Source organism: Athene cunicularia, assembly GCF_003259725.1.
Source record: "Athene cunicularia isolate RWA chromosome 5 unlocalized genomic scaffold, athCun1 chr5_part1, whole genome shotgun sequence".
Classification (NCBI taxonomy): domain Eukaryota; kingdom Metazoa; phylum Chordata; class Aves; order Strigiformes; family Strigidae; genus Athene; species Athene cunicularia.
Genome location: NW_020799101.1, coordinates 39,731,047 through 39,752,835, shown reverse-complemented (window position 1 = coordinate 39,752,835; position 21,789 = coordinate 39,731,047). Strand labels below are relative to the sequence as shown.

General features: G+C 37.5%; 1 protein-coding gene across 3 annotated transcripts in view; it reads right to left on the bottom strand.

Annotated features, from left to right (window-relative positions):
• TTBK2 (tau tubulin kinase 2) overlaps positions 1–21,789 on the bottom strand; it is a 103,664-nt gene that overhangs the window by 48,003 nt on the left and 33,872 nt on the right. For all 3 annotated transcript variants that reach the window (XM_026849265.1, XM_026849267.1, XM_026849266.1), the window contains exons 4-6: positions 21,692–21,765; positions 20,545–20,685; positions 18,099–18,203 (exon numbers count right to left, since the gene is read on the bottom strand). In XM_026849265.1, coding sequence (XP_026705066.1) covers positions 18,099–18,203; positions 20,545–20,685; positions 21,692–21,765 — 320 coding nt within the window. The remainder of the gene's footprint in view (positions 1–18,098; positions 18,204–20,544; positions 20,686–21,691; positions 21,766–21,789) is intronic.

The window sequence follows — 21,789 nt, the reverse complement described above, 5'->3', positions numbered from 1 at the left end:
CTTTGTTGACTTAGATGACATGAGGGAAAGAATTAAGAAGTATGTATAGGTCATTTAAGAATGAAGCTATAGTTTATGTCTTGCACTGAATAGCTCTGATATTATGTAATTCCTTTGCTACAGAACTCAAGGTTATAAAGAAAATATAAGGCTGTTATCTTAGACTCTTTAACAGAACTCCATTTACTGAAACAAAGCTTTTTTCTTTAAAGTATTTTTTTTAAAAAAAGCTATCAACTATAAAATGCTTAGCTCAGAATTTAGAGGGAAATCTTGCAAACCTCATCTATTTCCAAAAAATATGTGTAATGTTGTCCAACTGGTCTAGCGAAGAAAAGCCGAAAACAGTTTCAAAATATTTGTTCTTTAGACATTTTCTTTGTTCAACAGTAGCAAAATGTACAAAATTTAATTTTATATACATGAAAAGGCAGAAGGGGGCTATAACAGGAAGGGATAATCAGGTTTCCAAAAAATTACCCCAGTCCTCTCTTCCAACACTACTTGTGAATCTTTATTTATTTATTTATAAAAATATTTATTTTAGAAACTAAGAGCATACAATAAATAGCTTCCAATTCTATTTTCAGGAGCTTACTGCATTCTGCTTGGCACCTGAATTTTATCACATACATCTCTGTTGCTCCTTCTTTTATTTGGGCCATAATAGCTGATTTTACTAAAACACACAATCAGTGCAACAACATTATTCAAATAAAATAAGGTTTACATACTGAAGATTTAAAATATTTGTTTATAATTTCTTGCTCATTCTGCGCCTTTCTGCTGATTATATTATAGAGAATTCAGTACAAAACTATTGCTTAATGTTTTACAGTCCCAGCTCCTAATCTTCCCAAGAAGTGCCGAAGAGAGGTGGCTGTTAGGAGGCTGATCTCAAAATACATGATTAAGATTCCTGTCCTATGGTTTAAGCTAAAACTGCAACTTGCCAACTTATTCCATCAAGTCAAACTCCTCAGTAAGTCAGTAACAATGAAAAATTAGACATAATTTAGCTCTGTTGCATCACACACTTCTTCCCCATCTTGTCTTCTTTCTCCCTTAGAACAAGTATTTCTATAAACTATTTCAAGAAGTAGCTGACCCAGTGCAATGCTCTACAGACAGACTCCTTTTGGTCCTGGCAGAGCACAGTGGTCTTCTCAGGCTAGATAGCCCACACAAAGCTTCACACTAATGCTGCTGAACTACTTCCAGATTTAAAGTTCACCAAGGCATTCACATGACACCTTTGAGGTTATCACCAAATGTTTCTGGTTCTTTGTTTCAGCACCTGCAATCTTTACTTCTGAAATATAGAGAGGGAATGAGGCAGGTAAATATTAATTCTCGAGTCACCTTTTTCTCTCTCCTCCCAGTTTTCCCCTTGTGCTTTATGTGTGTGTGCCTCATACACTCCATCCCTCTCCCTTATTTCATGAAATCTCATCATGGATGGAAAGGAATAAGGGAAAAATCTGAAGAGTTAAGTGGAACCCGCAGTGATTTGGTAAAGACTGGTTGAAAGAACTATGCAAGTTACATAGCCAATTAACATCTGATATTACTTCACTGTGTTCAGTGACAAACAATGTAGAAATGAATAAGAAGAATTCTGGGTTTAGGATTGCCCAGTTATAGAGATTTCATCCTAAGAACTTCTCATGTCAAATTTTACCATGCACAGGTCTTTGCTTTGTAACCATTAGCGTTGAGGTGTCCAGTACATCATGCTTAGCTTTCACACAAATGCTGAGGAGGAAAAGTAAAATTTTGTCACTTCCCTGCTCCAAAAAATTACGTTGCAAGATAATGGTGTGTTCACTCAAAGAGACAACTTATGCAAGATCTTATGTATATCAATGCATGCAAGCCTCAGAAGACTATTAAACAGATAGGAACTTATTAACACATGCTTTGCTTCCTCCATTATCCTTCCCATAATTTGAATCTTTCTATGACAATAAGGAGGAGAGGGTAATGGTGTTATTGGTCCAGTACAGCAATAATGAAGAGAACCCTTTGCTGAGCTTGAGCAGATTAACTCCATGGGAGCACTGGAAGGCTCTCGAGTGCTTCTTGTGCCATGCCTGAATAGTTACGTAGCTCTCACCCCATGTCACAGGGTGCCTCCATGCCAAGCTTGGGAACACATGTTGAACTATTCAAGTTCTTGTGTTTTTCAAACAGGTTAGGAAAAGGATAAAAGGGAAAGATAAACCATGATTATCTTAAGGTTCAACTTCCTCCTTATAACATACCATGTACAGCACCTACAACAGCAGAAACACTTCTTGGTCACATTCATCACTTGCAGCCCAGACAACAGCAGCCTAACTACACAGCAATGAGACATGACTCCAGTAAACTCTACTCACACAAGACTGACAGTGAAAAGAGGAGGCTAAAAAGAAGTTGCTGCAATAACTGATAAGGAAATAACCTAAGGATTGATGAAAATTTTATCAGAGTAGAAAAGACATGTAGATAAATTTTAGAGAAGTTTGCATAAGTTTCAGTGAGAAAATAATACAATTTAGTGAAAACTTGAAGGTAAAAATGAAGAGCAGCTCAAAAATTGTATTGCAAGTTTAAGTGACAATATACTTTAAATATGAGGTGGGCAGTATAGCCGAGGAAGGATGAGAAGACTTCAAGAAGAAAAATGACTACAATTTTACTTGTTTAGGTGCAAACATGCAATCCTCAACTAATCACATCCCCCCGTGTAATGTACTATTAGGGACTGAAAGAGAACATTCCTGAGAAAAGATAGCATAAGGTAAATGCCAGCAACAAAATGCTTCTCAACAGGACGAAACAACCACTGAACAGTATGTTTAACAAAATGACAGGGGCCATTACCCTGCAGCATCTGGCTTTCAACAGTTTTAGTCAGGTTTGGAAAAGAGGTCTTTTTAGACCAATTAACAGATTTTAGCCAATTATTTATTATATGTTTAATATGGAGCAGTATGAATTTAAACAGGTCCCTGGAATTTTTTTGTACTGTTGATTTTTTTTTTCATATAATCCCCTGCCACTTAATATTGTGCTCATAAAACACATCCTAGCTGTCCTTCGATTTTGCTTTAATCTGTATCACTCAAAGCAGAGAATGTATCGAGGAAGTGCTGAAGATACCATGTATCTTCCTGCTCTTATTAAACAAAACCAAAACCTGAAAAATTTCACCATTTTCTGGAATTGACAGAAGTGCTGCTGATCATTTAATAGGCGGTCTCAATTTAATCCAAATGTTAATCTGAATGCAATGTTCAGTAGGTATTCTTGAACAACTTTCAGTATATAGATTCTTATTTATAATAAACACGTGCAGTCAAGGAACTATTTGAGAGTAGTTACTGACACAAATTCTAAATCATCAGTGGTACTGAGACAAACAAAGAAAACTGCACCAGTTTTAGTCAGTGCTGTCTGTGGGCCACTTCCAAGTAATATCAGTGTTTGCAGATCAGGCTATAACAGCATTTACTTGAAAAGGAGATTAACAAGCACATATATATGCAATTGATCTTTAAGCAGTCTGTGGGCTCAAATTGCCTTAAGAGAGGACAAAAGATTTGCAATGATCTTTTCTTCTTGCAAGAGTGTAGCTTCACCACTGCTCCTTTAGTTCTTAAAATGATCCCATTTTTTTTGCCCACCATAAAAAGCATTTAATTGATATAGCTTCCACTCTTTCCACAGCTGAAAAAGGAGGGCGGAGGGGGTGAGGAAGGGATGGGGTGGTGGGAGGTGGTAGTGGTGGTTTGAGTTTTGGGGGTTTGGTCTGGTAATTTTGTGGGTGGTTGTTTTGTTTTTGGTTTTTTGTTTTGTTTTTTTTTTTAATTCAGCTTCTTAAAGTGTATTTCCAGGACACCATCTGTCATCCTAAAGGGAAACTTGAATATAAACCACTCATTTTCTGGAAAATCCTCAGAACCTGAGGGCACTGGAGAAAGGCAAGCAGCACTTAACATGATTTTATAAATATATTGTTTATATTTACTGTATATAAACACCTGAATAGAATAATATGTACATTGTTTGATGCAAGCAGGTTTGTAACTGCTTCCCTAGAGAATAAAAAGATCTAAACATCTGCATTCACAATTGCCTCCACTGCATTTTTCTAAGGGTCAGATTATACAGCAGCTGGTGTATCTTCTGCTTTAGCAGAAGTCGGAGACAATTTTGTTACTGACAGGTCACCAACAAATAGCATGAGTAACTCCTCAGAAAATATTGGAGGATACTCTGTCTCCATGGGATTTGAATACTTTTGCTAATGTTTAGAGTAAGAGTTGTGTGACTTCTTTAATGCAAAGCATATCAGGGGGAAAAAAAAAAGCGTTACATTTCCTAGTTTTTCTAAAATCAGAACTTCTCAGCTTGTTCAGATTTGACATTTCAAATTTCCAGGTTAAAAAAAAAAAAAAAAAAAGTAGTCTAGCAAGTTAGAGCTAAAATACTGTAACCCTCCTTAATGTATGTTAAGAGTATGTAATTCTGATTATTTAGTTATTTCAAATAAACACAGGGAAGTTTAGACACTTGAAATAAGGTCATGATAAACAAACCTATGAGGGTGAGAGCTCTTGTCTAAACTCTTCATTTTGCTTAAATAACAACTGAAGAATGACCTAAAGTCTAGTTCCTGGGAAGGGCAGGAGAAAGGTGGGGAGAGGGGGGGGAAGGAGTCATAGGGTAACTCTCCTTTTGACCTAAAAGCCTTATTTATCAAAAATACACAGAAAAAACAATCTCCTCAAAATACCTTTTAACCCACTAGTTAGGATACTCTCAAAAAGGAAGCCCATGTTCCAAACTAAGGACCAAATCAGGCAAAAAGTCTTCTCCACTCATGTTTGCTGAGTCCAAATCACCAGACTCAGGGAATCGGTTGTTAAATTGACTAATTCTTTATGCTGCCAGTCAGTGAGACCTGTATACTGAGCAGAAAAACACAGATGTTTTAGATAAAAAGGCTTATCTAAATGCCACCTTCTTACAGATAGTTTTTCAATTGTGTTTTTCCCTAGCTTTGTCAGCTCAGCTTGCATACATGTTATACTATCTTTGTAAAACAAATACAATTCAGTTATTTGTAACCTGAAGTCCACATAAATAAAAGACCACAAAACTCAGGCCTGTGATAATATATGATGGTGGAATTTATGGATATTTTAAAAATTATGACCTCAAAATCATTTTTAAAGGTTATCTGTTTAAGATCAAAGAGTAGTGGCTTCTTTTTTCTTTTATTTTGCTTTCTTTATATTAAATTTAATAGTACCTCAAAGAACAGTTGCAGTTAACATTCATTTTAAAACAGGAGTGATGCCAATTGCCCAAGAGCTAGCTGTAGTACTGATGATGTTAAGAATGCAAATGTCCTTCAGATTTTATCCCTCAAGGTTTTCTATTTCTGTACCACAGCTGACACCTACACTTTCTATTATCACCGTGTAAATAGAGACATATAAACTGAAGATTGTATGAAGTTAGGTTTACATTCAAAAAGAATCATTTATTCTTTGTCTCAAGAAAAAAAATAGATGCTAGTGCTACTTACTTCAGCCATCACTAGGACAATGAGAAACAAAATGGTAGGTAACATAACCCTTTGACAACACTCAAAAAGTAATTAACAGTAGACTCCGAATCTCATAAATATACTGAACTTACATCCTGATAAATGTATTTTCCTGATGGTTAGACAGAGTCTCCCAACAATTAAATTCTAATTACCCTGCTTTGCAGTAATCAATTCTTATCTACACCATTAATTCAATTATTGGCTTTCTCTACAATTTATTCCCCCGTCTCTGTTTCCTCCTTCCTTCTTTTAACAGCCTACATCATCCCCAGAAGTTTTTGTTGTCCTTCCCATGCACATTTTTCTCTCTTATGACCTTTACTGTCACCAGACAAGGCTCCTCCCACCAATTAGTGGGGTTTTATCAACTTCCATTCTAGAATTTAATTCTACTCCAAATACCTGCATCCTAGTACTGTCCCCAACGTGTAAAATTTAGTTTCAGAAACCTATACACACACACTACTTCCTGAGTTTCCATATTCTTCATCCTATTCCCAGCTACACATGTATCATTGCTCAAGGTTTCCCCAAAGTATATGTGATTAAAATACATTCCAAGCAAACAAAAATAGAATGGATGAAGAGCCAGGGTTCAAATAACAGAGAACAGCAGCATAGTTGCAGAAAAATTTGTTCATATGCCATTTGTTTACATATGTTTTTCACAGTTTAGAACACAATGGCATTTTATTTGTTAGATACTGCACTTGGGTGTTCAGAAAAATTTCATTCTAATAAAATAGTACTAGTTCTTCAATGCACATGAATCCGTGTACAGAAAAAAAACAAAACAAAAACCCAGATCAAAACTACCCACTGTAAATAGTAAACTATATGTTAATAGAGTGAACACATTTCAAAAGACCTTATCTGCAAGAGTTACACTTTTTCCTATTACTCTTAAAGTGAATATACAATACATAGATAAAGTGGCAGAATAGGTAAATTTCATCTATACTTTAAGGTACATAACACTAGTACTCCCTACATTTAGAACACAACATTTGCATTCAAAATCTCACCTACAAAGTTTTAAGTTTTTTTCATGATATGTCAGACTTCAAGTTCTTCAGTTAATAAAACAAGGTTAAGTAAATTGAAATTGAACAGAAAATATAAAATAACATTACCAAAGCTCTCATTCTGAAATGTGTGAATTATTCTACACCCCTCCAAGCAACACCATGATACATATTGGTCATTACTTCCTTTCTTACATCCTTCACAACCCTACAAGCTGCAATAAATGTTTGTTTCTGACTTTTAAGTTGTAACCAGGTAAATTCAGATCACACAACTTAATGAACTGCAGCCCTTCACTAGTCTCTTCAACAAGTTCATACATTTTACAAACATCTTACTGAGATACAAGGAACATATACCTCTCTATTTGAAGTTACTCCTCACAAACATAGTCAGACAGCTGCAAGACAGGACAACTTCACTAAAATTATTCAATTTCAAATTTAGCAGTTAAAAAATACTTTATTTTACAGCAATTTTTCTGAAGGAACTATTTGTAGCATGCTGTGGTTTGAACTCGGCTGGTAGCCAATCGCCACGTGGCCAATCGTTTACTTCCTCAGTCCCCATCAGTGAAATAGGGGTGGGACAAAAAAAAAAAAAAATTGTAGGTTGAATTAAAAAAAAAAAATTAGCAAGAGTAGCAAAACAACAGTAACAATAGTAAGTCCAAACGGGCAATATACAATGCAGTTGCTTGGTGGCTGGTACGCAGCCTGCCCCCAGCAGCAATCCTGACTGCACCAAAAATCCCACCATGACGACCAAAAAATGGCAATGAAAGAGCACTCATCCCCTTATATACTGAGCATGGTGTCACATGATATGGAATACTCCAACAACAGATCTGGGCCTGGCCCTCCAGCTGTGCTCCCTCTCAGCCCAAGCCAATTTAACTATCCTGGATGAAACCAGCACAGTTTCCACCCCTTATTCCATACCATTTATATTATGCTTCAGGCATTAGGGTTATTTACATTATGCTCAGGCATTAGGGTGCATTGAGCACCAGTGTCTGTTAAAGCCTTATACTGCCGGGGGTCAGATGTGCCAGGCCATCCAATCCACACAGGCCAATAGACTCGATTGTCCCTGTCCTCCTCCTGGCTGGAGGCAGGGCCCCTCTAACGTTGGTCATAATACCCACTATCAACAAATGGGTTAGTGTGGTGTACACAGGTTTCAGTCTCATCTTGATCGCTCACTTCTTGTGAATACAAATCAGAAGTTCTTCCCACAGGATCGTGAGCAAAGTTGACTTTTCTGCTCTGTTTGGTTACTTGATTACTGGAAACCAGAGAAGCATTTCTCCTAAAAGAACCCCATTCTGTAGCTGTTCTTCCTTCCAACTCACATACCCATTCTTCTGGGAAGTAGGTAGGTTTTCCATCCCATTTCTTCATGTCTTCTCCATGGTCATGCGGGCGATGTTCTCTCAAGTAGAGAAATGGCTGCTCCTAATAGCCGAGATCCTAGCCTGTGCAGGTGGGGAGTAGGACATGTCTTCTTTAAATTGTTGTTATTCTTGAGAGAATTTCTCCACAGCTGCAACAAGGGGAAAAGAGAGACTTTCTTCATGCTGTCGTAGTCAGCGAGCCAATTCATCCACTGCTGGTCCCTCTTCATCTCTCCAGTCCATTAGTGCTAATGCATTGGCATATGATGATGGTGTGCTCTGTACAAACTTTCACCCCATGGGCTGGGTGCATTGGACTTCATCTGGATCTGTGGGTAGCTGTGTATTATGTGGGTCATAGTAAACCATCTCCCACATGGCTAGCTTCCTCAATTATTGAATACCTCTCTCCATAGTGGTCCACTTCCTTAGATGACATGCAAAAATCTTCCTTGAAGGGATACCTCTCCCTCACACTTGACAGGAGTCGCCTCCAGAGAATGAGATTTTGTGTCTTCTTTCCCACAGCTTTATCGATGTCCCCTTCCCTAGACAGGAATCCCAGCTGCCTTGCCTCCCTGCCCTCTAGTTCCATGCTACTGGCCCTGCTATTCCAGCACCGGAGCAGCCAGGTAATGAGTTGCTCACCTGGATGGTGGCCGAAATCTTTTCGCATGTCTTGAAACTCGCTCAGGGATAAGGATCGTGTGACTATCACTGGCTCTGCCGCCTCCTCCTGTTCTTCTGATAGTCCTGGTTTGTTGTCGCCCTGTATACTGTGAGGGGATTTTATTGTGTATTTCTTCTTCTGTATGGGAGCAACTGACACTGTCATGGGTTGGTCCTCTGGCTCAGCTGCAGCACCTGTGGTTGGGGTTGTAGTGGCTGCAGCTTCTGTTGTGAACTTTGGAGTGGTTGCAATGTCTGTTATTTTGTTACCAGATCCGAGCCCTTCTCTTCATTCTGAGGGTGCTGAACAGTTAATATCACTCAGTAAGCATGGGCTAGGCCCCAGTGTCTTGCAGTGAGCTGCGCCTCTCTGGAATTACCCAGGTGACAACATACTTTTTCCAAATATTTTACTAGTTTTTCAGGATTCTGCACCTGTTGGGGAGTGAAGTGCTAATACATCGGAGGTGCCCACTGTTCTAGGTACTTGCCCATGCTACTTCACATCCCCAGCCACTCATAATTTTCCAACCTTGGGGTAGATTTCTAGCTGATACTCTGAAATAGTTGCTTAACACTTAACAAAACCGGAACCACATGCAGGAACACACTGGCTCCTAGAAGTAAGGCAACCATGTTAATGTCAACATTCCAAGGATATCTGAAATTCCTGAATTTCTCAAACACAACTGTAAATAGCCTCGGGACCAATGACTGCATCGTGTCATAGATCAGCATTACACAGTACAGCAAAAACAAAATCTTAACCTAACTCTCATGGATGGTGAGCAACATTATGGGGAACACATGCAGCAAATGAGGTGATAAAATCTTAAGGAACTAAGCAGTAGACATTATGACCCGATCTGTCATTATCTCAAACCTCAGGCCCCACACTGGGTGCCAAAAGAATGTGGTGGTTTGAACTCAGCCAGTAGCCAATCACCATGTGGCCAGTTATTTACCTCCCCCCATTTATAATCAATTCTATCCCTTTTTACAAACTTTACAGCAGATTACTACCTACACAGTCAATGTCTTCTAAGGAAGATGTGCTTCTGCGTTTTCAGAAATTTACTCCCAATTCTAAAAACTGGTGGAACTCCTCTGTTCTTTAACTCCGTGCCATCCTTTGTATTGAAAGCTTGGGTCAAATGGAGTGCATGACCTAAAAATACATCATTGGCTAGGTCCTTGAGTTGAGGAAAACCTAACTGATAGTTAAGAGAAGAAACAGATACTTTATGTGAATCATCTGTGTCCTTCAGATATGTAAAAATCAGTCCATTCTGTAGCAATAGTTCATATGAAAACTGCTGCTTACTGACTTCAAAAGATTAAGCTTTATGATTGTTCTGCACTTTTCTTGAAAAAGGGGGTTTGATGGATACAAAAAAGTGGGAATAAAGACAATGTTAATACCTACAGAAGCAATTTCTTAGATTCCATCATATTCTTGGTGGATAAACTACAATATATCTCCTCCAAGTCTTATTTTTTACTTTCAAAATCAGTCATATTGTCATATGGCTCCTGCAAACCAAATGAAGGTCATTTTAGACAATCTAATCCAAGAGTGAAAAATCACTCTATTGCAAATCCCACTGGGAAAAAAAAAAACAAAAACAGTGAAATGGGCTGAAAACTGCTTGCTCCTCAAATCTGTAATCACACAGTCCATATGTGGCACTCCAAAATGCAATGAAAAATACAGTAAGTGCTACAAGTGTTGAACAACCAAATTGCTCACTTGGGACTCCTCTTCCTGTTCTTTAAATACTACTTTCTGAGAAGCTCTTAATATTAAACCTGTGTTTTTCAAAACAGTATTGAGATAGGAGCAGCTACAGCTGAACGGACTCCCTGGTAGCATGGTTTTAATGGTTCTAAAACACCATGGAATCTGACATTAAGATGGGTAGTATGAAGATGAGCAACATCTCTGAAAATGACACTGAGATGCCTTAGCACCTGACAAGCATGACAGAAAAACTTTGGGGTATTGTTTAATACAGAAGTATGGCTTGAAGCCTTCATGGAACTAGTTGGGATGATCTTCAAGAAAGGCTTTCTCATTCTACACTCTCTGCCTTGACCTTTCTTCCAGGTAAGAAGTCTAAGGAGACACCATAACTTCTCAGGAAGGAAATAAACTGACAACAAAAAAATCCTCCCTTCAAAGCTGTCTATAAGAAACAACTAATAACAGACAAAGTGAAAGTGCAATGTTGAAACTAGTTTCTTCAGTAATTCAACATAAGAAGCAATATCTACATTGCATGCACATAAATAAGACTTCCTATCATTCATGTGTGGTTTCTTGTGTTAGAAGATAATATCTTCCATATGCAGCATTATCTCCATCTTTGTGTCGTTCTATACAGACTGGCACTAAATTCTGCTTTTTGTTGTTAAGCACGCCTTCCATTTACACCTTAAATAATAATAAGTCATTACAGACTGTATTTGAAGGTTTAATGGTCAAAGATTATTTTCAGCTCCTACAGAAAATAATGATACTTTTCCAGTTTCATTTCCAAACAGCGGTTTAAAAGAAAACAGTAGGGTTTGGTGGTTACAGAAATCTCCCTTCCAACATAAGGAACACTGAAATAAAGAATGAAGTTCCTTTCTTTAAAAATCCAGAAGTAGGCAATGGAGGCAGGTCACTGTCTTTGTTATTGCTTATCTTTACTGTTAATGAAAGATAATAGGCTGTGAGGGCAGATATCCTCAAGAGCCTTAAAAATGGCTTGAGGATACTTAAAAGTAGCTTGTTTGATCGTTTAGAAGGGTAACATAATCAAAACAAATCACATATATTGTATCTGTAGTAGAACCCTGAATTTTGGTGCTTGTCAAGACAAAAACCTTGTATTTGTCACACCAGAAAAAAGACACTGTAACAGTCAGGCTAGGGATGGTGAACCTCCACAAGAACTTAAGGTTTGTGAATGAAAAACAAAAAAAACAAACCCATATATACACATATGAACATATGTGCGTATTAGACAGAAAACACTGACAGGATATATACAGAGACTGGATGCGAAGACATACCAAGCCAAAACTGCCAGTATGCCTTGGTGACAGGAAGATGGTATCACATGCAGCGATTAGGAACAGAAGTAGCACTGAGTGGCTGGCACAGGAGAAAGGAGACTAAGAGCATGTTGAGTTTGAGTTCATCATAAGATATTCACAAAGATACTAGGGACAGATGACAGCTTTAGTTTGAACAGAAGGAAACAGTATTGGAACAGGGACATCATGAATGTGAATCATGTGCCTAGAGATTAAAAAATGAGTTTATGAACGAGGCTATGTGAAGATAAAGGGGAAAAGGAGGGAACATAAAACTAAAGAGGGATAGGCTGAAGAAAGATTACTTGAAATTAAATTGTGAGAGAAGATGAAGCCAGAAGGAAGTCAGATAAAGGAAGACTGTCACCAATGATAAAGAGGCAGAAGCTACATGGATGCAGGTTTAGGACCTGTATTAATGGAAAATGGAGAAAACTGAGAAAAGGAGAGAAAGCTGACAGGAGTCACAGAAGACTAAAGCTAGTAATGCTGAGACAAAAAAAAACAGCACAGGAAAAGAAGATGTCAATAGACAGTATGCTGTTATCACAACGGGTGTGGGAGAAGCCATAAATTAGTTCTGATGGCATAATTACAGAAATTTTTAAATTCTGGATGCTAACATCTCTCAGTAAAGACAAGCTAAACATCTTCTTTCAACTGCAGACTAATCTACCTATGCAATTTTCTTTTGAAGCTTGATTATATTATGATCCCCAGACAATTTAATTAATATGTATTTTTTAACAAGAAAATAAGCTTACTAATGTATGAGTCACTATTCGTTTCTAGGTAGACTGAACCAGAGTAGCATTATTTGTTGTGAACTTTGTAATAAACACTACTTATGGTAAGCAACAGCAGAAGAAACAAAACAGTGAGATAAACCTTATTTTATTTCAGAGTAAATCATAAATTAAAATACATTCTTCTTCTAGGTAATGTGTCAAATGTCTAATTTTAAAACTTCTCTCTAGCAATAAACAATAATCAAATGAGAATTCAAGAAATAGGTGCCCCCACGAAGGAGAAAGATAGCTTGCACAAGCTAAACTGAAATAAGCATTAAACACAGGCCTCGTTTGCCTATAGTGCAAAAAACTCCTGGGAGCAATTTTTGCTATAATAACATCTATTTACTCCAGAGAATAATTTAATTTATCGTGAAAAATAGAGCTGCTTTTAACTTAATTCTGCAGCCATTTCAGAAAGGTAGAAAAGCATGGCAGCAAGATGAGAAAACAGACTGAAGTGAACACAAATAGATCCAATGCTCCTGTGAAATTTGCCCAAAGGAGTCTATGCTAACACATTAAAACCCTGCAATTAAATTAATATGATGTGTGGGAGACTTCGTTCCATAGGCTGTGATTTGGAGTACCATAGACAGGTAAGTACACATGAAGAAACTAACGTTCAGAATGGGTCTACACACCACAGAAAGATAAGGGAGAACCAAGTCCATGCTAGGGAAGTGTCTATGTCATCAATGCATTTTCTGTAATGAAATCAGGTACGTTTGGTAACTACTGCAATAACAATGTGAAACAAAAAATTAATTATTACAGATGGTATGAAAAAATTTAAGTTCTCTAATCTGAATAAACCTTCATTTCTACTTTAAAATGTAAACATTTTATATTGCAATATTGCTGGAATGTCATCAAAATTTTTTGACTCATTAGCACTGCTGTCTGTGAACTTCACAGCCAACATATTATATATGGCACCTGAAGTAAAATCTATACTTAAACACTGGCCACTACTTTCTGTGTAAGATCCTGCATTCAGCCACTTGAAACCTTCTGCATACTTAAGCTGAAATTCTTCATGTTAGATGACTCTTTTTGTAGCTGCTTGCTTTTAATTCAGCAAATTATTTCAAATTTTTCTTGAATGCAGCTGAAACAAATGTTTGTTTTGTTTATTAACTCCCACAATAATATGTAGGAAGCCTATATCCCCAGTGTGCCTTGGAATTAAGACAGACAAGGAGGAGGAATTTGAGAGCGTACCATGATGACGTCAAGGAATCTTCTGCTAGCTATCCAAACCTGATTATGCCTGAGCTTTTGAAAACTAAATTTTACACAAATTCAATAGAGCCCTGTTTGAATCCTGGAATGTGTGGAAGATAACTTCCTGACACAGCTGGTGAGTGAACAAACAAGAGAAGGTGCCCTGCTGAATCTCCTCTTTGTGAACAAAGAAGGACTGGTGGATGATGTGGCAGTTGGAGGCTGACTAGGGCACAGCAATCATGAAATAATAAGAGTTATCTATTCTTAGAGAGGTCAGGAGAGGGGGCAACAGAACTGACATCCAAAGGGCTGACTATGAATTGTTTAGGCAACTGCTTGACAGAATCCCTTGGGAGATGGTCCTGAAGGGTATAGGGGCCCAGGAAGGCTGGGCACTCTTCAAGAAGGAAGTGTTAATGGCACAGGAGCAGGCTGTCCCCAGGGGCTGTAAGAGAAGCCTGTGACAGAGACCACCCTGGCTGAACAGGGAGCTTTGGCCACAACTCAGAGAGAAAAAGGAGAGTTTATGGCCTTTGGAAGAAGGGGCTAGCCACTCACAGTGATTACAAAGAGGCTGTGAGGACATGCAGGGCAGAAATCTGGAGCTCTAAAGCCCAGCTGGAAATTAATCTGACTTCAGCAGTCACGGATAACAAGGAATGTTTCTATAAATAGGTCAACAGCAAAAGCAAGACCAGGGAGAGCCTCCATCCCCTGCTAGACACAGCAGGAAACATGGCAACGAGTGATAAAGTAAAAGCTGAGTTGCTTAATGCCTTCTTTGCCTCAGTCTTCAATAACAAGATTAGTTGTACTGAGGGAATCCAGCCTCCTCAGCCAGAAGACAGAGACTGGGAGAAACTCCCCCACAATCCAGGAGGAGACAGTCAGTGACCTACTGCATCACACAGACACACAGAAGTCTATGGGACTGGATGGGATACACCCGAGGGTGCTGAAGGAGCTGACTGGGGTGCTCACCAAGCTGCTTTCCATCATTTCCCAGCACTCCTGGCTGACCAGGGAGGTCCCGACCGATTGGAAATTGGCCAATGTGACGCCCATCTATAAGAAGGGTCAGAAGGATGATCTGAAAAATAACAGGCCTGTCAGCTTGACTTCGTTGCCTGGAAAGCTGATGGAGCAGATCATCCCAAGTACCATCACACAACATGTGCAGGACAACCAGATGCTCAGGCCCAGTCAGCATGGGTTTATGAAAGGCAGGTCCTGCTTGACAAACCTTTTACAACAGGGCGACCTACTTACTGGGTGAGGGAAAGGCTGTGGATGTTGCTTGCCTTGATTTTAGCAAGGCCTTTGACACTGTTTCCCACAGCATTTTCCTGGTGAAACTGACTGCTTGAGACTTGGATGGGCACACACTTCACTGGGTAAAAAAATGGCTGGATGGCCGGGCCCAAAGACTTGTGGTGAATGGAGTTAAATCCAGCTGACAGCTGGTCATGAGTGGTGTCCACCAGGGCTCGGTTTTGGGGCCGCTCCTGTTTAACATCTTGATGATCTAGATGAGGGGATCGAGTGCACCCTCTGTAAGTTTGCAGACGACACCAAGTTGGGTGGCAGTGTTTATCTTTTCTTTCACTCCTTCAGAATGCTTTCAGGTTTCATTATGGTGCAAAGAAAGGAAACTGAGAGCAAAGAAAATTTCACTTAGTCGTATTGTACTATTCCAGTGGGCACCAAAACTGCCAGGAGAAGAGAAATTAGTCTAACTGGAACTGAAGCAATATGAGGAGGTGGATGTAGAAAGGAAACCCAAGAGGAGAGACAAAACAAAAGATTCAGACTGGAATAAGCACAGGCTTTAACAGAAATGCAGAAGGGTCCGAATGGATGAACAGTATCCACCAGCATGTACTTCAATCAAGTGGAATAAACCATGGACTCCCAAGTTATATAATTCTTCTTTTTATAAACATATCCAGAACAAGAACTCCTTATCACACTGAAATTGTATGAAACTCTGCTGCATTCCTCTGTCTTGGTACAACATACTGGAATTGACTAAGAGTCTAACGTTGGGTAGCTTAATGTTTTGATAAAATTTCTCATTTCCTCTTTGCTTCTTGACCTGATTGCAGAAAATAAAGCACTCTTCCTGACTATAAGGACCTCTTCTCAACTTCTTGTGTGAACTTCAGTCAAGTGAGTACTATCTATATTAACAAGAAGACATACTAGAAAACCAATGATAATTTATTCTTGTAATTGCCTTTTAGTTTCAACTCCCTTGCCAGTCTAAGTTGCATTTTGCCAAAGAACTACACAAGACTCTTCTCTACCAGTCTTGAAGCTAACTCAATTTTTTATCTCCATCTGTTGGAATGTATATGCTAGCCAGTGGTGCTGGCCAATGATTTCTGGAGGGAAATACAGTCCTGTCAGACTTTTCTGCTTTCAACCATATCCATATAAGCCTCTTCCATTTTTTTTGAGTTGAACAAACAGATTTATGTCCGCCAGGGAATCCTTAATGTTGGGGGAAATACAAAGCTGCCAGAAGACTAAAACCCGATACTATAATTCCTGAAACTTCTCTTCTGAGTCTTTTAGAATACATCATGGAAACTCAAGGACTCAGGGATGATATGCAAAATCTCAATGGCACTGGATTCTTTATGCAGAAGTTAGGTATATAGAAAAGTAGGTTTATGATAAAAATCTAATAATCAACCTTAACTAAAGAACAGGTTCCTATCAACAGAGTACTATGGTTTTTGGAGAACACACTTTTACATTGTTCCAGGTTATTTGCAGTATCTGCTGAAGAAATCTAATGAAGTTTAGAAGAAGGATAGCCTTAAGGAGAAGCACATAGCACATTTAATGAAAATATTAATAAATTTTATTAGTAAGCAAGGCCAACAGTATGCTATCTATACAAGAGCCATTTCTGACTATTAAGTACAAATAAAACTACTGTCTTTTCTTTCCCCTCACTGCCACTCTACTAATAAGGGTTACACTATCAGAAAATTCTAAACAGATTAAATTGAAGAATTACTTCAGTTACATTGTAGGGCACTGCAATGAAAAACAAAAGGCAAGAGCTGAGTTGCTACAAAAGAAAGAATAGCAGAAATATTAAATTTTCTGTTGTTATCAACTACTTTTCCTGAAAATACTAACATTGGTGTGTGTATAAATATAAATTACAGAATCTTGGGAATTGTTTTCTTTTTGAAATTACAGGCCAGTTAGAAAAACATTAGAAGCAGCCAGACATACAAAACATGACAAGAACACCAAGAAATTAAAAAAAAAAAAAATTTTCAAACTACTTAAAATATTCAGCTCACCTTTCCAACAGCATCAGCCACTCTGTTGGTCTCCCTTGCTCTTTGCTTTCATTGCAGTGTCCAGCATTATGGCTGAAGGAATAGAGTACAGCAGAACCCCGCTAATTTACCTTACTAATTCACATACCTCATAATTTGCACACAAAAATTTGCCACTTTCCCAACTTCTTAGGCAAAATAAAATTGAAAATCCTGTAGAGATGGCTTCTACCACTCAAATCATATCACATTAATAAATATGCTACACAATACTGACTAGTACATTATTCAGTATTACCATCAAAATGAAAACTAAACTAGTTTAATACAGAAAATAAGTTTCTTTAAAACATCAGCATGTACAATGGCACTGACTTGTTCAAACTTTTAAATTAACAAAAGGAGTGCCCGCCAGTGAATTAGGGAGGCTTTACTGTACTTAAAATTGTAATATCCTCATTGATACGCTTTTATCTACAATTGCCTTCAGACTGCATCACATGGGAATACAGCAACTACACTTAACTATGTCCTGTTATACATTATAATTAGTGTTCTATCACTGTTTTAATTATTCAGACTTTCTCTTTTAGAGGATTATACATTCATCTTAGTGTTTGACTTTTTTCTCCTATGTAGATTTTTTTTTTTTAAAATGCAATATATAATACCAAGTGAAATTCAGCTCTGGTGTATTACTCTGGTATTTAATGAAAACCTACTTGTCAGTTGATTTTCCAAACCAAAAGACAGATTATCCAAAAATATCATAGACTACACCTCTGCCTCAAGCCAAAAATCAGAAACCTGATTCATTCCCAACTGTCAAACTTTTAATATAATCAATAAGTCACATGGCATTTCTGATCTGGAATGATGTTTGTCAAGTTTAGATCAGTTACCAGTACAGTGCAACCCCCGTATTTCTCCAGGAAAAAAGACAACATATTACCATATTCAATTAAACAAACTGACAACTGTGGAAAAAGTCTTACTGGTCTGACATCCCCACATGAGTTGGTAAATTGCCGTGCCAAGCCAAAATCCAGCATAAAACACTTCCTACAGGTGCTAGGAAAACGTCCCATTGCAAAGTTAGACTAGGAAGAAAAACAAATACAGATAGTTATATAGATACATACACACACACGTTTCAATATATGCACATCTTAATGCAGTAACACAATCATAGAAAATCCATATTGTACTTCTTTATCCTTTCTTTCATATTTTCAGTTCTACTAGACTCCCATTAAATTTGAAGACAATGTTGTTAAGAAAATCAGACATCCAACTTCGCATATCTGAACAGCAGCCTATGTGGTCCAAAGAGATAGTCATCTTACTTCATCACTTAGAATATATTAATTTTTATCAAGAATTTTCCAATCATGTCACCCACTCACATATTTTGATTTGGACATTTGAAAAAACTACCAACCTAAAGGCTAACAAGTTCATCTAAACACATTAATATCATACATGCAGAATAGAGAGTAAGTCGTGCAAACTGCCTTTTCCTCTTCATGAGAGGGTGAAGAACCAGGGTTTAAAAAAAAAAAAAAAAAGAAAACCTCAAAAAAAACCCCTCAAAACAACAAAACAGTAAGAGCTGGAAAGTCAGTGAGGGGTTATGGAGGTAATTCATACTGAAAAGCTTCAGTAGATGTTCTTATTTGCCTACAGATTAACATTCCACGTTAGCCCTTCAGAAAAAAAAAAAAAAAAAAAATCTTAACACTGCTAGTTTATGACATTTGAACATGTTTGCTGAATCAGTTCAAGTCTCCTCCCACCAAAACCCCTTAAAATGGATTACATGATATAAAAAAAAAAAGATAAAGCTAAAACCAAGTTTTGTGAAACGGAGTAGAACCTATACATCTGAGCAAGCTGGAAGCTTAACATAATAAACTCTAGAAAAACTACTTCTTTCGTTAAGTGAAACAGCAGTACTGTTCTAAATAAATATGAAATTCACAGCTGCTTCAATGTCAAAGGTTGAGGGTAAAAACGAATCGAAACCATGAACTGAAATGAGTGTGACCAACATTATTTTTAAATGGAACAGAATTTCAGCATTGCCTAATTCATCACAAGGCAAATAACCACCCATGGATCTCAAGATTTCAGCTCAGCACAAAACTTGATTTTATTATAATCTATACATTAAAAAAGATAAAACAGACTTGTATTTTCAAGCCAGGAAAACTGCGTGCTAGAAAGCAATCATGCTTTCTTTTACATGTGTAAGTCACAATGTAACTCCTAGAGGGGAAGAAAAATTCTTTTGTGAATCTAATATATTGCCTCATACTGCTGTTTATCCTGGCTCAACGTTTAACTTTTGGGTTTTTTCCATCCCCTAACAGCATTTTCCATTTCCATCCTATTTGAGCCCACAGACTCCAAACACAGCTAGATAACAACATGCCCCCAGTACATCCTGCTAGCCATAAAGGAACACATTTCCCATTCAAAACTTGAATTGTTTTCATCATTAAAATTTTGCACTCCCACTAACTCCTCACCTATTTCACTTGACATTCACTGCCTCCTCTGTGTCCTTTCCATATTAAATGAAGTCTTGGGGATAGGTCAGGGAGAATACAAGTTTTATAAGAAGTTGCAAAGAAGAAGTCAGAAAAATGAAAATTCCCTAATGCACAGAAACTTATCAGAGATTTTATGTTAACATCATTCAGCTGGACAGGAAATTTAGCAATATATGCCAGATATAACCAGCCATATTTGCATCTATTAGAAACCACAAAATGTGCTTATTTCTTCCTCATTTACAAACTGTGAAAGTTGAGAGTTCTAATCATATTTTCAATATAGAGCAATATTAAAAACAGCTTATCCAATTTCAGGAATAAATACAAAGAAAAATTAAAAAATAATAAGAACAGAAGTATGATGCTATCAGATAGGTACTTTCCTCATGACAATTTGACAACACTCATTTTATTAGAATTGCACAATAAAACAACTGAATAATTTTCTCATACAGTCTGTTCTTTCTTTCCTTGTTATAAAAATATTAAATTCAAAAAAAATGCTACTGAAGAGCTTATAAATATACCCTAGTTAGTATCTATTATCTTAGATTTATTATGTGAAGATATTAATTGCCATTAGCCAAACTCATTATATAATACCTCATGGCAAATACTCTTGATTGCATGATGCTACAGGTAAGAGTTGGAAGTTTTAACCTCAGAAAATTGCAAGGAGGCAACTGAAGGCAATGATGACAAAGACCAAAGTTGTTGCAACCCAATATTAATTAATAGAAAAAAAATCTGCCCTACCTGATAAATAAACATTCGATTTTCTGGCCTTTCATTTTTTCGTTTTAACATCTAGTATAGAACCTATTCTTATTTATGCAGTCATCTAATGGCAACATATTACTTGCCTATTAATGGACAGACTTACCGGTTTTATGTCCCTGTGCAGGAATCCCACAGAATGAATACTTTCAATAGATTCCAAAATCTGCTTCCCAAGCCGCAGAGTGGTACTAATGGTGAATGTTCCTCGAGACTGGCTCCGACGCAGGTCTGCCAAATTCCGACCCTGATAAAATTAAAAGGACGTTTTCATTAGAAAATACTAATACCAAGGTGCATAGATAGCGTAAAGTCTTCCTATTTCTCCTTTAGCTGTTCATGGTTAACAATGGAATACACTCAATACCTATTTTCATAGTGAAAGATAACACATTTCACCTCAGTGATGAGTATATGTCTCCAAGTACCTCCAACATTAAATTTAGAATGTATATTCTAAAATATGAATCCTAGTATCTTTCTACTCCTAAGCAACATGGACCAAACTCATCTCTATTAGAGGCCTAGCGCATGCCCTATAGTTAATGTTGTATCTGTGTCACGCCTGAAAAAAGGCCACTGAGAGAACACTCACAAAGACTTCTTTATGCTCACCACTTTAAGGAAAAGTATGTCATTCATTGCATTATACAGTATATCTTAGATGACTTAACCTAACAGGTGAGAAATATACTACGCAGCAAATGCATACTGTTGATCTGACACAATAACAGAAGACCAACAGTATGAAGTGGAGCACACTTTTTTTTTCCAAGTAATAAAGGACAATAATCCCATAATTTTAAGTGTCCATCACCCATTTTATCCCTTTACTGAAAGACCTGTTCTTATGAAAAGTGACTTAAATGTTTTCTTTTACTTGCAAAGGGTTATTTTTTCACTTTCATCAAAAAATCCAACAAAATGCACAGACTAATATATTTTAGACTATCTTCAAGTGAAAACTTCAAAAGACTGTTAATTATCTCAGAAGACATCACAGTTCACTCTTTCAATAATTAGATCTTTCTGAGGATGTAAACTTTCTCCGTTGAGAGAATTATGGAAAGGATATCAAAGGCAAAAGACAGAAGGATATGCTCAATTTAGGTTTGCTCACTACTATGCGTTCATGATCTTTGGTGGTTTTTTTTTTAATTTATCATCCTCTGTATTTTACTGGTATTTTCATACATGCTTGGCTAACAAACCAAAACACATAACAAACTTTGACCTCTGCTTGAAACACTGACCTGCAACTGCATGACGACATAGTTAAATCTGTCATTTCTTCCACATCCAATGAATCTACAGACATGATCTTTTCCTGAGGGGGGGGGGGGGGGGGGGG